Genomic DNA, 14,511 nt, shown 5'->3' with positions numbered 1-14,511 from the left:
GGATTTTATCTTTGAAATCAGAAGCAATTATGACCTTTTTCACCACACTGTCTACCTCTGGTGCCTCACCAAGTGCAGTGATCGAGATTGATATGAATAGATTCTTGGGTACAAAGGAAAACAAAGGAACTGAGGATTAGAATCAGAAACAGGTTCTTTGACCCAATGAGTCCATGCCAAACACAATGCATACATAGCTTGTCTCAATTTCCTGTGTTTCCATATCCTCTTAAGCCTTATGTACCCACCTAAATGCTTCTTAAATGTAGCCTCAACCATTTACTCTGGCAGCTTGGTCCTTATGTTCACCAGCTTTTGCTTGAAAATGTTGCCCCCTCAGATTCCTTTTAAATCTTTCCTCTTTCACACTAAACCTATGCCCCCTTGTTTTGAAATCTCCTACCCTGAGGGTTAAAGACTATTAGCATCCACTTTATCTATGACTCTCATAATTTTAAACACTTCTACTGTGTAAGGTTGCCGCTCATCCCCCTATGTTACAAGGAATAAACACCTAGACTGGCCACCCTCTCCCTATAACTTATCCAGATCTGGCAATGTCCTCATGAATTGTTTCTGCAACCTTTCCAGTTTAATGACATCTTTCCTATAAAAGGGTGATCAAAACTGGACACAGTACTCCAAGTGCAGCCTCACTATTGACAGATACAACTGCAACATAATGTCCCAACTCCTATACTCAATGCCCTGACTCATGAAGGCTTGTACACTGAAGTCCCTCTATCCACTACACTCCCAAGAATCCTACCATTCATAGTATAACTACTAAGCTGGTTTGACTTTTCAAAGTGAATACTTCACATCCGTCAGTATTGAAATCCATTTGTCACTCCTCAGCCACTTCCTTAACCAATTGTTCATTTATAATAACCCTCTTCATTATCAGCAACACCTCCTAATTTCATCTTATCCACAACTTACTGATCAAGCCTTGGACATTCATATACAAATCATTTATGTAAATAATGAATAACAAGGGTCTCTACATAGGTCCCTGTGGCACACCACTAGACACTGGCCTCCATTCCAAGAAACAACCATCAACAAACACCCTCTCCTTTCTACTTCCGAGCCAATTTTGAATCCTCCTAATTAGCTCTCCATGAATTACGTGGAACCTTACCTTCCAGACCAGGCTACCATATAGGACCTTGTTGAAGGCCTTGCTAAAGTCAAATTGACAACATAGACTCTAAAATGGCTGAAGCAGGCTAACCAGCCTGTAGTTCCCTCACTTGTCCTTGCTACCCTTCTTCAATAAGGAATGAAATTAGCCACCATCCAGCCTTTCAGAATTTCACCAGTGGCTAATGATGAAGCAAATATCTCCACAGGATTCTCCACTATTTTATCTACAGCCTCCCACAAAGCCCGAGGATGCACACATTCAATCTTTGGGGATTTATCCAACTGAATGTGCTGCAAGGCTGCAGATACCTCTGCTGTAGTAATATGAATGTCCTCCAAAACATCTCAACTTGCTTCCCTTAAGTTTTGAGCAACCATGATTTTCTCCTCACCAAGGAGAAATATTCATTAAAAATCTCACCCATGTCCTATAGCTTAAGAAATAAGTAGCCCTGGTGATCTCCAATGGGACATACTCTCTCCCTAACCACCCTTTTAACATAGTAACTAAATAACCTCTGTAACACGCTGTAATGTTTCACTGCTAAGGCTAATGTAATGGCTTCTATGTAATGTTTCACTGCTAAGGAAATGGCTTTCTGTAGCAGCAATGTTTGGGTTATGGCTAGAGATAATGGGGCTTTGGAATGCAGGGGTTAGCCAATGAGGAACTGTTGTCATTTCTTGTGCATCTGGGAGTTGGGTTTTTCACGGTCTTTTGTCAGGGAGCAGTGGTGAGAGAGGACACAAATGGAGAGAGTTGGAAGACAATCAGACGGAGTGGACTGAGGAGCGAGGGTCCGAGGGCCAGCTACGCTTGGAGGTTGACGGGAACAAATGAACGAACAGTGAGCTCCAATGATGCGCAATAGACTTTTTCCTTAAAATGTGCACTTTCACTTTTTTATTTTCTTTACTAATCCTCTATCCAGATTAAGATTTATAAAGTTCAATCATTTAATTGCATATGGTGTACATTACACAACATCCACACAAACGAGATTGCACAGTTTGGTGGGGCCAGAAGTTGTTTTCCCCTAGACAAAAACGTGCTGGCCAAGCCTGAGGGTTACACCTCTTTAAGTTAGCTTACAAATCCATCTCAAACTCTAGCTTTGCCCTCCTGATTTCTCTCTTAAGGAAATGCTCAAACCCTTTATAATCATCAAGGGGTTCAATTTATCCCAACCTCCAAAACCTAGTGTATGCTTCTTTCTTTTTCTTGATAGGATCAGAAAGAAATTGTGGGGGACGGGGGTGTTGTAAATTCAGCCAGCTCCATCATGGGCACTAGGCTCTCCACCTTTAAAAGACAGTGCCTCAAGAAGGGCTATCATTAAGAACCCACACCAACCAGGACATGCCCTCTTCTCATTACTACCATCAGGGAGGAGGAACAGGAGCCTGAAGATGCACACTCAACATTTTAGGAACAGCAAGAAGCCATGAGATTTCTGAATGATCATTACCACTCTATTTGGCTCTCTATTTGGACTATTTTTTACATATTTCATTGCAATTTGTAGTAAATTTTACATATTACAATGTACTGCTACGCAAAGCAACAAATTTCACAACTTCTGTCAGTGATAATAAACCTGATTCCAATTCTGATTGACCAGAGCCTCTCTCATAAGCCAAGGCTTCCTAAACCTGCCAGGTTTACCTTTCATCCTTACAGGAACACGCTGATCCTGGACATTTGCTAACACACTTTTAAAAGCCTCTTATCTGCTACTTTTTCCCTTTTGTTCCAAATATGATTATTCAATTGACTTCAGTCAGATCCTGTCTAATTCCCTCAAAATTAGTCCTGCTCCAGTTGAGGACTCTTGTCCGTGAGTATCGGTCTATGAAACTGTCCTATCCTTTTCCATTACTACATTAAAACTAATAGAATTATGGGCACCAGAGCCAAAGTGCTCCCTGATTGCCATTTCAGTTACATGTCCTATCTCGTTCCTTAAGAGGAGGACTAGTATTGCACTGTCCTGAGCAGAGTCTGCTAAATATGAACAGAGGAAACTTTCCTGGACACACTTCACAAATCCCACACCATCCAGGTCCTTAACCTTCTGGGTGGCCCAATCAATACCAGGGAAATTAAAATCTCTCACTAATACCACCCTGTCACACCTGTAGCATCTGTACCTGGAACGTTGAGCTTCTAGTCCTGCCCTTCTCTCAGCCATGCTTCCATTATGACTTAGATATCCCAATCCTGAGTTCATCTGCATATTAAACCTTGAGCATTGAAACAAATGCAGCTTAACGGAGTATGGTGAGGTGGAGATATGTCTCCACCAAAGGAGGTGTAAGGTGCTCCTTTCCTCTGCTAGCCTGCAGGTGAAGTTTCCCGATCAGGGTCACGCGAAGCCATGGGAGCATGTTTGTGGTGGATGGTCATACGAGCAGCTAGGGCATATCACATGTCCTAATTATGCCACTGATGCCAGACAAGTGGACTGGGTCACCCCTCAAGGAAAGACACTGCCCAGAAGCAGGCAAAGGCAAACCACTTCCGTAGATAAAGTTTCCAAGAATAATCATGGTCATGAGACCATGATCGCCTATGTCATACGACACAGCACAAAATGATAATGATGAATTGAGTATTCCTTGCTCTACCTTTACTGTGTCCCTGGCTATACTGATTTCAAGACTGGCTCTCTTTGGCTACTGCTTTATTTCATGACTTGCTCCTGCTCTGAGTACTACCCCACTGCCAATCTAGTTTAAACCCTCCTGTGTAGCACCAGCAAATGGATGGAAACAGGAAGAAGTGTGGGATCTGCTATTATCGTATTAAATGCAGGTGCAATCTCATGAGATTTGCTTCTATTTGGTATGTCCTAGTAATCTTACAATCATCGTTCAATTATTTCAGAGCCTTCAATGCAAAAGACCAGCATTCTCTAAAGACATTCTAGCCCAAACATTATATATACTATAGATTCATCGTTGCATGATCAGTGAGTGGGGTTTTGTAGCAAGCAGTTCACGAAGCTACAAGCAATGTAGATTTATACCAATGATTCAAGGGAAAATACTCTAAAATTAATTATATATGCATCACTTCTGATGCAAAGTCACATTCAGCAAAGTGTCATTTCCTTTATTTCATATATCAAATAAAAATGTTTCAAATTTACTTCAGTAAAATCTTCTGTATTTATAACTTAAGAATTTAAATTGAGAAATACATCATTCTGAGATAATGAAACTATAGTTAAGGTTTGTGTTTATTAACACACTCATCAAAGCGATCAATTGTACACTGTGATCACAAACTTGAATGTATAGCGTGAGGTTCAAAACAAATCTCTTCGTCCTCTGACTTACAAAATACAGCAATCCTAACTCTGACTCTCCACATCTGTACTGCAGGAATGTGAACATTATCTAATGTCTGATACCTCAAACTCAGCGACTAACAATCTCCAACTCAGTGTATATTGCTGCCTCACCACACTTGCTCATCAAAAATTTTCTTCTCGGTTAGAAACATATTTACCACAAACAGGAAGCTGGAGTTTATATTTAAAAATAATGAACTCTGAGCTTTCTTTCCAACAATTTGAACAGTTAAATATTTCTGTTTTTATTGCTGTGCATTTGACTGAACATTATTAATTAATTGATGTTCAGTCAAATGTCAAAACGGTGCAGTCGGACTTTGGTATGTGGTCTCTTAAATTGTCTATCTTTTCTCACAAATTATCAACGACTGAAATGTATATGGTGTCTTCAATAGCGCTCAAATGTCACCCAACAAAAGGTAGTAACAAGCACACAGGGAGATAATTAAAAACAAGGCACGCTGAAAAAAAAACCTTACTCAAGGAGAGAATGGAAGTAAGTCACAGCTTTGAGAATGGGAAGTACAGGGGAGTGGGGGGGGGGGGGGGGACCCGATTCCCGAAGGCATGACTACAACACGACAACAAGATACCTGAATTTGAACATTACAGCTATGTCACACCATTTTAATATAAGCAGTTACCATTAGCTGGTAGATAGGAAAAGCGCTGGCTTTGGCTCCTCTTCCGTTTCCCATTGCAGACATAGAAATAGACTTGGACAGGGCTGGTAATGTGCTGGTTCCGATAGGGTGGAATTTCAACAATAAGTGTACTCTGCAACAAAGAAATCAAGAAAGACTTCAAAGTTCAAAGTAGATTTATTATCAAAATACATATAAGTCATCAAATACAATATGGAGATTCATTTTCTTGTGGGCATACTCAATAAATCCAATAACCATAATAGAATCAATTAAAGACCACAGCAACGGGATAGACATCTAGTGTGAAAATACAAACAGAAGGAAAAAAAGAAATAATAATAATAACAATAATGATGCAGTTTAACTCAGTCTGATTACTTACACAGGCACAATCAATTGGCAAACATCATTCACCAAAATCTTGCTTTAAAATACAAACTCATAAAAGAAATCACACCTTACTATAAATACAAGCCTGGTCCAGTTTTATAGTTTAGAGTCCCATGAATTATATTACAGCCAGTCCATTATTATAGATAGGACAATCTATAATAACTGTCCTGACATAGTATTACAGGATAAACAAGCAAGAACAACTTACTTAACAGATATAACCATTCCAAACACACATAACATACAGAAATCAATAATTGAAAAACACCAGAAATATGCTGAATTATAAGAGGAAACTGAAAGACTATGGAACATGAACAGGTATACATTGTCCTAATAGTAACATCTACAACTGGTATCACCCCGAAGTAACTACACAATAGCATTAAACAATTAGGGCTCGACAGCAATATCTATGTAAATCTCCAGTAGCCACCACTAAGCACCTCTAGAGTAGTCCAAAAGTTCCTAGCAATTGAGAAATGAGTGTGCTTGGCTATGTGTGTACCTCAGGTTTTACCAGCTTGAGCTGAGAAAAGAAAGTATAATAATAATAATAATAACAACAATAAATTAAAAAGCAATAAATATCGAGAACATGAGATGAAGAGTCCTTGAAGGTGATTCCATAGATTGTGGGAACAGTTCAGTGATGGGGCAAGTAAAGATGAATGAAGTTATCCTCTCTGGTTCAAAGGCCTGATGATTGAGGGGTAATAACTGTTCCTGAACCTGGTGATGTGAGTCTTGAGGCTCCTCTACCTTCTTCCTAATGGCAGCAGTGAAAAGAGAGCATGTTTTGATAAAATACTCAAATGCCAAGAAGGTCTTCTGCAGATTTTGCAGTGAATTAATGACACTGCAACATGTAGCCATGGAAACAGGCCTTTCCGCTCACTGAGCCCATGCCAACTTTCAAGCACCTATATAATCTATCTATCTATTTACTTACTGACTGAGATACAGCACAGAATAGGCCCTTCTGGCCCTTTGAGTCACACCACCCAGTAATCCCCCGATTTAATCCTAGCCTAATCACAGAACAATTTACAATGACCAATTAACCTACCAATGGGTACATCTTTGGAGGAAACCAATGCAGTCACAGGGAGAATGTGAAGCATCACAACGCAGCACCGGAGATCAGGATTAATTCCAAATCCCAGGAATTGTGAGACAGCAGCATTGCTTGCTATACTGCTGTGACCCAACTTAATAAATTTGGGACTGCAGTATGAAAACTTCCCATCCTGATCAGTAATCTGTACTCACTGGAATTCTGAAGGATGAGAGGGGGATCTCATTGAAACCTTTTGAAATTTGAAAGGCTTAGACAGAGAGTAGATGTGTAAAGGATGTTTCCCATAGTGGGAGAGTCTATTTCAATATTTGGATTAATTTCTACATAGAAGAATACAGAGTACAAGAAGATAAATAAGTCAAAAAAGATAAAATAATACCAAATACATTTTATTTGAATCACACTTGCAATCTCATTACTCTATACTCATGTAAATTAAATTAAATCATAATATTGAAATGTGATAATTTTATTATACAAAGAAAAGAATCTAAGCCCACTACCAAGATTGAAGCTGTTTGGTAAAGAAAGAAAAAAGTATAGTGAAATATATAAAAAATATAATATATATAAACATTTAGTGAAATATGTTATAAGCCAACTTCTGTACTTTAACAGCAAATCAAAAGTTTTGAAAATAGTTCAAAAATGGTCCCCACAATGTTTTAAAGTCTTGACTAGATTCAGAAATTGAACAACGGATCTTCTCTAAATTTAAGCATGACATAACATCACGTTTGATTAGGCAGAACGACATCCTTCCATTTAAGCAAGAGTACGCTCCTAGCTATGGGAGAAATAAAAGCCAAAATGTGCAAATTAGATGTCTCCAAAATAATATCTTTTCCTCCAACAATACCGAATAAGGTAGTCAAAGGGTTATGCTTAAAATTTACTTTGAAAAGTACAGAGGAAGTTTGGAATACTTCCTTCCAGTATTTTTCAAGACTTGGACATGTCCAAAACATGTGAATTAATGAAGCTTCTCCATTGTTACATCTATCACAATAGGGAGATCTATCCGAATAAAAACGAGATAGCTTATTCTTGGTCATGTGGGCCCTATGGACCACTTTAAATTGTAGGAGGGAGTGGCGGGCACATAAAGAAGTGTTAACCAATTTAAAAATTTCATTCCAAGTTTCCTCAGAATTGAAGTCTATAAATCTTGTTCCCAAAGGTCTTTAATTTTGTCTAAAGTAGCATTTCTCATTCCCAGCAACATGCCATAAATATTGGACATTGAACCATTATGAAAAGATTTCAAATTAGAAATTACTTCTAATAAGTTCTTATCGGGACTTTTAGGAAATGTATATAATTGAGATCGCAGAAAGTCTCTAATTTTTAGATATTGAATAAAGTGGGTTTTTTGGTAAGCTATATTTAGCTGACAATTGCTCAAACGAAAAGAGACTTCCTCCAACAAACAAATCCTGAAAGCATTTAATATCCAATCTATCCCATTCTTTAAAAGCAAGATCGGTCATAAAAGGTTTAAAAAAATCAGACAAAATGGGACTTGAAAGAGAAAATCTCAATAAACCAAAGTATTTTCTAAATTGTACCCAGATCCTCAAAGTATGTTTAACTACTGAATTCTCAGTTAGTTTACTTAAAGATAAAGGAAGTGAGGATCGAAGAAGAGAAGTGATAGAAAATTTATTAACAGAATTAGCTTCTAAAGAAACCCAAACCGGACAGTCCTCACAGTAAATAGCTAAAAGGTGTTAAATTTGTGGAATTTGTTGCCACATGCAGCTGTGGAGGCCAGGTCATTGGGTGTACTTAAGGCAGAGATTGATAAGGCATCAAAGGTTACAGGGAGAAGATTAGGAACTGGGGTTGAGGTGGAGATAATAAAAAGGATCAGCCATGACTGACTGGCAGAGCAGACTCGATGGGCCAGATGGCCTAATTCTGCTCCTATGTCTTATGGTCTAATCAGTACAGTGAGTTGCAAACATTTGTTAGCCTACCGTTGCACAATGATGCAGGCACACTAATGAGAGACCTTTGTTTCTAAATGCCCATAAAAAACATATATTAAAAATAGCTCATTCCATAGACTGACTGTAGTGTATTCAATCTTTCAGTCATATTTGAGTAATATTGTAAATGTATTGTTTGATTAAGCATGCTTAGTTTGTTTACATGATTCATGATCCACCAAGCAGGATAGAACCAGACTACAGCGCACAGTGAGGACTGCCGAGCGCATTATTGGAACCTCCCTGCCCTCTATTGTGGACCTGTACTCTTCCAGGTTGAAGAAGAGGGCGGGGAACATCATAAAGGACTCCTCCCATCCTGCACACGGACTGTTTGATCTGCTTCCGTCTGGTAGGCGCTTCAGATCCCTCCAAACTAAGACTAATAGGCACTGGAGAAGTTTTTTCCCTACTGCGGTCACTTTGCTGAACAGTTAACTGCCGGTTAACTGTCAGCTAACTATTACTTGGATTGCACTACCTGTATGTACAATTTATATTTTCATTTATATTTATCATTATTATTGTTATGAGCAGAGAGACAACATCTGCCGGAAGTAAATTCCTTGTATGTGCACAGGTACTTGGCGATTAAAGTCTGATTCTGATTCTGATTCTGATTGCAGGTTATAGGTAAGAAGTACCTGAATGGCAAATATCATTACACTACCACATCATATGTGAGCACCTTACTAAACAAAAACTACGTAGATACTGTACCATTATTCCAGCTCCTGTGCTCTTTCTTGGAATTACAAAACGTAACACCGACCACCCCCTCTGCATGAAAAATTTGGCTTTAAGGTTCCTATTAAATCTCATTCCTCTCACCTTAAACCAATGCCAAGCTGTTCATAATTCCTCAGCCACTGGAAAGAGACTCTGTGCATTCACCCTGTTTGTGCCCTCATAATTTCAAAACTTACCTCTATAAGATTACTCCTCAGTTTCCTATATTCCTATAAAATAATGTTTCAACATGCTCAATCTCTTTTCATAATCCAGCTCATTGAGTCTTGGCAACATGCTCGTAAATCTCCTCTGCATCCTTACCATCTTAAGGCCGTATATGACCAGATAATATAGGAGCCTTTATCCTATGAGTCTGCTCTGTCATTTTATCATGGCTGATCCATTTCCCTCTCAGGCCCAATCTTAGTGGCATTTTTCCCTATAGTAGGTTGACTAAAATGGAACACATTATCCCAAAAGCAGCTTCATTAATGTCTCGGATCAAAAATGAATGCTTCAAGATCTCCTGCCATAGCCCAGTATAGTCATGGCTTTTAACTAATGGATCTCAAAAGTGAACAGAATTTCACGCGTGACATCTTAACAAGCATAATGAGAGGCATCTGACACAATTATCTGCGCTTAGCGGCCTCTGTACAAAATAGGTCAGAACTAATTAAGTTAACACCCTCTTTTGCAATTTCAATGAAGAAGATGGCAATCAGCTGGAGTGGACTGAATCAACTGCAAACAAATCCATAAATTGCTTATTAAACTGTGCAGGACATTGCACAGAGTAATGATGCTGATCATCAGAGATTATTAAGACAATTACTATGACAAACCACAGCAGGTCTGTCATTTTCTTCGTCTAAATCTTCTTTATCTTTTTTCCTAGAGAACGTGCATTTCTGCATTTTACAACGAGTGTGGTAACTGCTTAGAAAAGGGTGCTGGGAGAAGTGATGGAAGCAGAAAAACTCTGGCATTTAAGACAGATGAATATGCAGGGATTGGAGGAATATCCACAGGCAGAAGAAAATTAGTTTAGTTCAGCATATTTGGTATGAAAATTATGGGCTGAATGGACTGTTCCTGTGCTGTACTGTTCGACGTTCTCATAAAATAATCCACTTTTCATGATTCCCAATAGAACGGCTTATTTTGTTCATTAGTTATGTACTTAAGTCAAAATCCTGACTAATTTTTTTGGTCAAGCAGTTTATAATTAACAGTGTACAAACCTCCTTGGCAGGCTATGCTGGTGACCTGTACTTGGCTTCACTTTTTAAAATGAGGTTATTAATATCGATTTCTTTTAATTGGACACAAGTTAAGGACACTGCCGGCAGCACACACAAAATGCTGGAAGAACTCAAGAGGTCAGGCAGCATCTACGGAAATATATAGTTGATGTTTTGGGCTAAGACCCTTCATCAAGGGGATCAGACCACACTTTGAGTATTGTGAATAGTTTTGGGCCCCTTATCTAAGAAAGAATGTGCTGTATTGGAGAGGGCCCAAAAGAGGTTCACAAAAATGATACTGGGAATGAAAGGGTTAACATGTGAAGAGCTTTTCATGGCTCTGGTCCTGCACTCACTAGAATGAGGGGGATCTCATTGAATATTGAAAGGCCTAGGTAGAGTGGATGCAGAGAGGATATTTTCTACAGTGGAGGACCGGAAGCCACAGACTCAGAATACAACCATGTCCCTTTAGACCAGAGATCAAGAGGAATTTCTTTAACCAGAGTGTGGTGAATCTGTGAAGTTCATTGCCACAGACAGCTGTGGAAGCCAAGTTACTGGGTATATTGAAAGTGGAGATTGATAGGTTCTTGATAAGTATGGGCTCCAAAGGTTACAGGGAAAAAGCAGGAGAATGGGTTTGTGAGGGATAATAAATCAGCCACGGTAAAATGACAGAATAGACTCAATGGGCCAAATGGCCCAATTCTGCTCCTATGATTTATGCTCATTATTGATAATGTGGCCTCACAAACATGTTGCATTTCTTTCCCTGAAGGATGTTAGTGAACTAGACAGGATTTTACAACAGACTAGTAGTGTTATATACAGCATCTCTGAGATCAACATGAAAAAAATTCCAGCTTTAATTAATTAGTTGAATTTAAACTCTCCAGCTACTGTAATGGGATTTGAATTCACATCTCTGGATCAATGACTCAGCACTTTAAGCACTAGCCAAGTAACTTAATACACACTGCTCCTTTATCCTGAAATTCTACAGTAATAATGCAGCTTCCTTCCCATAGATTCTGTTCACACTTCTTGCTGCCTCAGTAAAGCAGCCAGCATAATCGAAAACTCCACCCACTCTGATATTCACTCTTCCCTCTCCTCCCATCAGACAGAAGATACAAAAGCTTGAAAGCACGTAGCACAAGACTCAATAACAGCACCTATCCGGCTGTTATAAGACTATTGTATGGATTTCTTATATGACAAGATGGATGCTTGACCTCACTATCTACCTCAACAGGGCCTCACACTTTATTGTCTGCCAGCACTGCACATTCTCTGTAACTGTAACAATATATTTTGAATGCTGTTACTGCTACCTTGATGCACCGATGCAGTAAAATTATCTGTATGGATAGCATGCAGAACAAAGCTTTTTACTGACAATCATAAACCAATTGAATTTACCATCTTAATAGCTATCATTTACAACTCTTGAGAGGTATTAGAACAAGCCCATCTTATTAAGAGAACTCACAGGTTTAAAGAACTCCTTGTCCGTCTTTGCTTCAGTCTCCCATAAATGATGTCCATCTGGGGAAGAAATAAAATAAAATTACTATTTTGATTTGTGATGCTTTCTCCCTTTAGTTTTATAGCCCTGAAGATGTTATGAAGAGTGAAACTCCAGTTATCTGGCAGCTGATTGGAAATCCCTGCTCGCTCACTGATCTGGCACGAGCAGTGTCAATGCACACAACCAGAGGTCCACACAGAAGCCTAAGCTGAGGTTCAAATTGCGGCCAGGTTGGTGTTGGAACACCAGGGGTCAGGTATGTGGTACCTTTGAGGCTGGGGCCAGGATCTGGAGCGCTTGTATATTTTCTGCTCCATTTCAATTCACTAGGTTCACTGAAAAATTCATCATACTACCATTTAACATTTAAAGAGTGACACGAAAGTGTGTTTGGGTATTAATAGGAGTACCTTCAAATAATCTAGAAAATCTGCTAAGCCCTTATTATCAAAGTTCAAAGTGCCAGGTTATTGGAGTTTGAATAGAATCATATATATAGCATAGTTACAGGCCCTTCAGCCCATCAAACTCATGCTGACAATGAACCATCCACGTACCGTGACTCCACATTAATTCTATTTTTATTTATTGTCCCCATATTCTCATCGACTCATCCCAGATTCTCTCCCCTCACCCACACACTAGGGGACAATCTGCACTTAGCCTGCCAGCCCGCACAGCTTCGGGATGTGGGAAGAAACTGAAGCAGCAAGGGAAATTCCCCAGAGTCACGGGGAGGGTGTGCAAACTCCACACAGGCGGAGAGTGTCAGAGAGCAGGACTCAACCTGGTCACTGAAGCTCAACAAACTGTGTCACTGTGCTGGCTTTTACCATTGGTAAAACATTAAGAAAGAAGATCGTTCGTTTATTTTGTGGAATGTTTGTAGAATACAAGTATTATACACTGCTCATGTCATTAGCCAGTGTGCACCTTAAGTGTCCTGAATATAACTGACTTTACTCTATCATCTGCCTTCACCTTCTCATGAAGACTTGATAGAATCCCTGTGGTGAACTACATATACCTGTCTGGACACGCCCCTCTGCTGACTGCTCCTGTGGCTCCTCCCACAGACCCCTGTGTAAAGGTAGTTGGAGGCACTGCTCCTCCCTCAGTCTCCAGGATGTTGTGTGGTGATCTGTTGCAGCTAATAAAACCCTATCGTTCGCCTCCCATCTCCGAGAGTTATTGATGGTGCATCAATCCCATCCATTCACTTTCATAACACCATTCGGTCTTGAAATCCTCTTTACTTAAATGAGCTTTATTATGCACAATTTCTGCTGATCATGCTGTACTATCCTTGCCACAAACAAGAAAGGGTCATATCCTGTCTTTTTTTCTTTATGTACTTCTCAGTGCATCATGAGTTATGCACCTTTCAGAACTAAAATGGCTGGCTGTGCAGTAGTGGAATTGTTCTTGATTAAACTCCCAGGGCAATCGTTACTATTACCGCTAGATTACACACAACATTGTAACATGATACGTGCAGTGACGATTGTTTATTTCTTCATTTGTAAAAATAAATTGATTAATTATTTTACTTCTGTTGAAGAATTGCAGCTTTGAGTTCCAGTTTTACAACTAGATAATTAAGCTCTTCCCGAGTGTAAGTGTTTGCAGATGAAGGCTTTCAAATGAGCCCATTAAACCAATAATGCAAATCCAGTCTATTCAAGTTGTGTATAATTAATTGTTTACATGAGACTTAAGTCCCTACCTGAGTCTATAAGAAACCTGTAAATATAAAATACACATGGCACTTCTCCAGATTTCCCTCCTCTGCTGAAGGGGCACATTATCAAGTGTCCTCTTAGTGGGGACGGCACACAGGAAGTGTAGAATTGAAGTCCTCCACTCATTGTACCTCTTGGTAACATAACTGTCATTATTAGTGATGTCTCTCTTGACACAGCATCCGAGGTAGAGTATCTGCCTGACTCATGTCAAGAAAGGACTTGTGATGACTTAATCACAGCCCCACTAAGAACACAGAGACACCAACAAGACCTTGAGGCATTGGTACTTGGATCGTGCTCAGCCCACATGTTGATACTCAGCAACTTAAGCAGTGGTGCCTATAAAGGGTGCTAAGTACCCAGATCATTGCAGAGACATACACACAAAAAAGTCATGCTGATTCTCCAGTGCCAGAGCAAGTGTGTCTAGATTATATGCTCAAAAAAGCTCTGCATTTAGCTTCTAAACCTTGAGCAAATAGTACAGTCTCCTTTTGAAGCTCCATTCTGGCTCTCCAGCTACTGTGTTACACTGGGTATGCATTAGTTGAGTGGTAGGTGGGGAACCTGTTCTATCAGAACAGGCAGCTGGAGTTCAGTGCAACCAGGGCTCATTAGAGTTGAACTGGCTAG

At 39.5% G+C, this 14,511-nt stretch overlaps 1 protein-coding gene across 2 annotated transcripts in view; it reads right to left on the bottom strand.

The window, feature by feature from the left end:
- The window catches only part of nfatc1 (nuclear factor of activated T cells 1), a 286,505-nt gene that overhangs the window by 140,682 nt on the left and 131,312 nt on the right, over window positions 1–14,511 (bottom strand). For both annotated transcript variants that reach the window (XM_073050710.1, XM_073050704.1), the window contains exons 7-8: window positions 12,095–12,150; window positions 5,153–5,285 (exon numbers count right to left, since the gene is read on the bottom strand). In XM_073050710.1, coding sequence (XP_072906811.1) covers window positions 5,153–5,285; window positions 12,095–12,150 — 189 coding nt within the window. The remainder of the gene's footprint in view (window positions 1–5,152; window positions 5,286–12,094; window positions 12,151–14,511) is intronic.

The sequence above is a fragment of the Hemitrygon akajei genome, chromosome 1 (assembly GCF_048418815.1).
Source record: "Hemitrygon akajei chromosome 1, sHemAka1.3, whole genome shotgun sequence".
NCBI classification, from domain to species: domain Eukaryota; kingdom Metazoa; phylum Chordata; class Chondrichthyes; order Myliobatiformes; family Dasyatidae; genus Hemitrygon; species Hemitrygon akajei.
The sequence above is the reverse complement of the archived record's forward strand: the minus strand, read 5'-3'. Positions and strand labels throughout refer to the sequence as shown.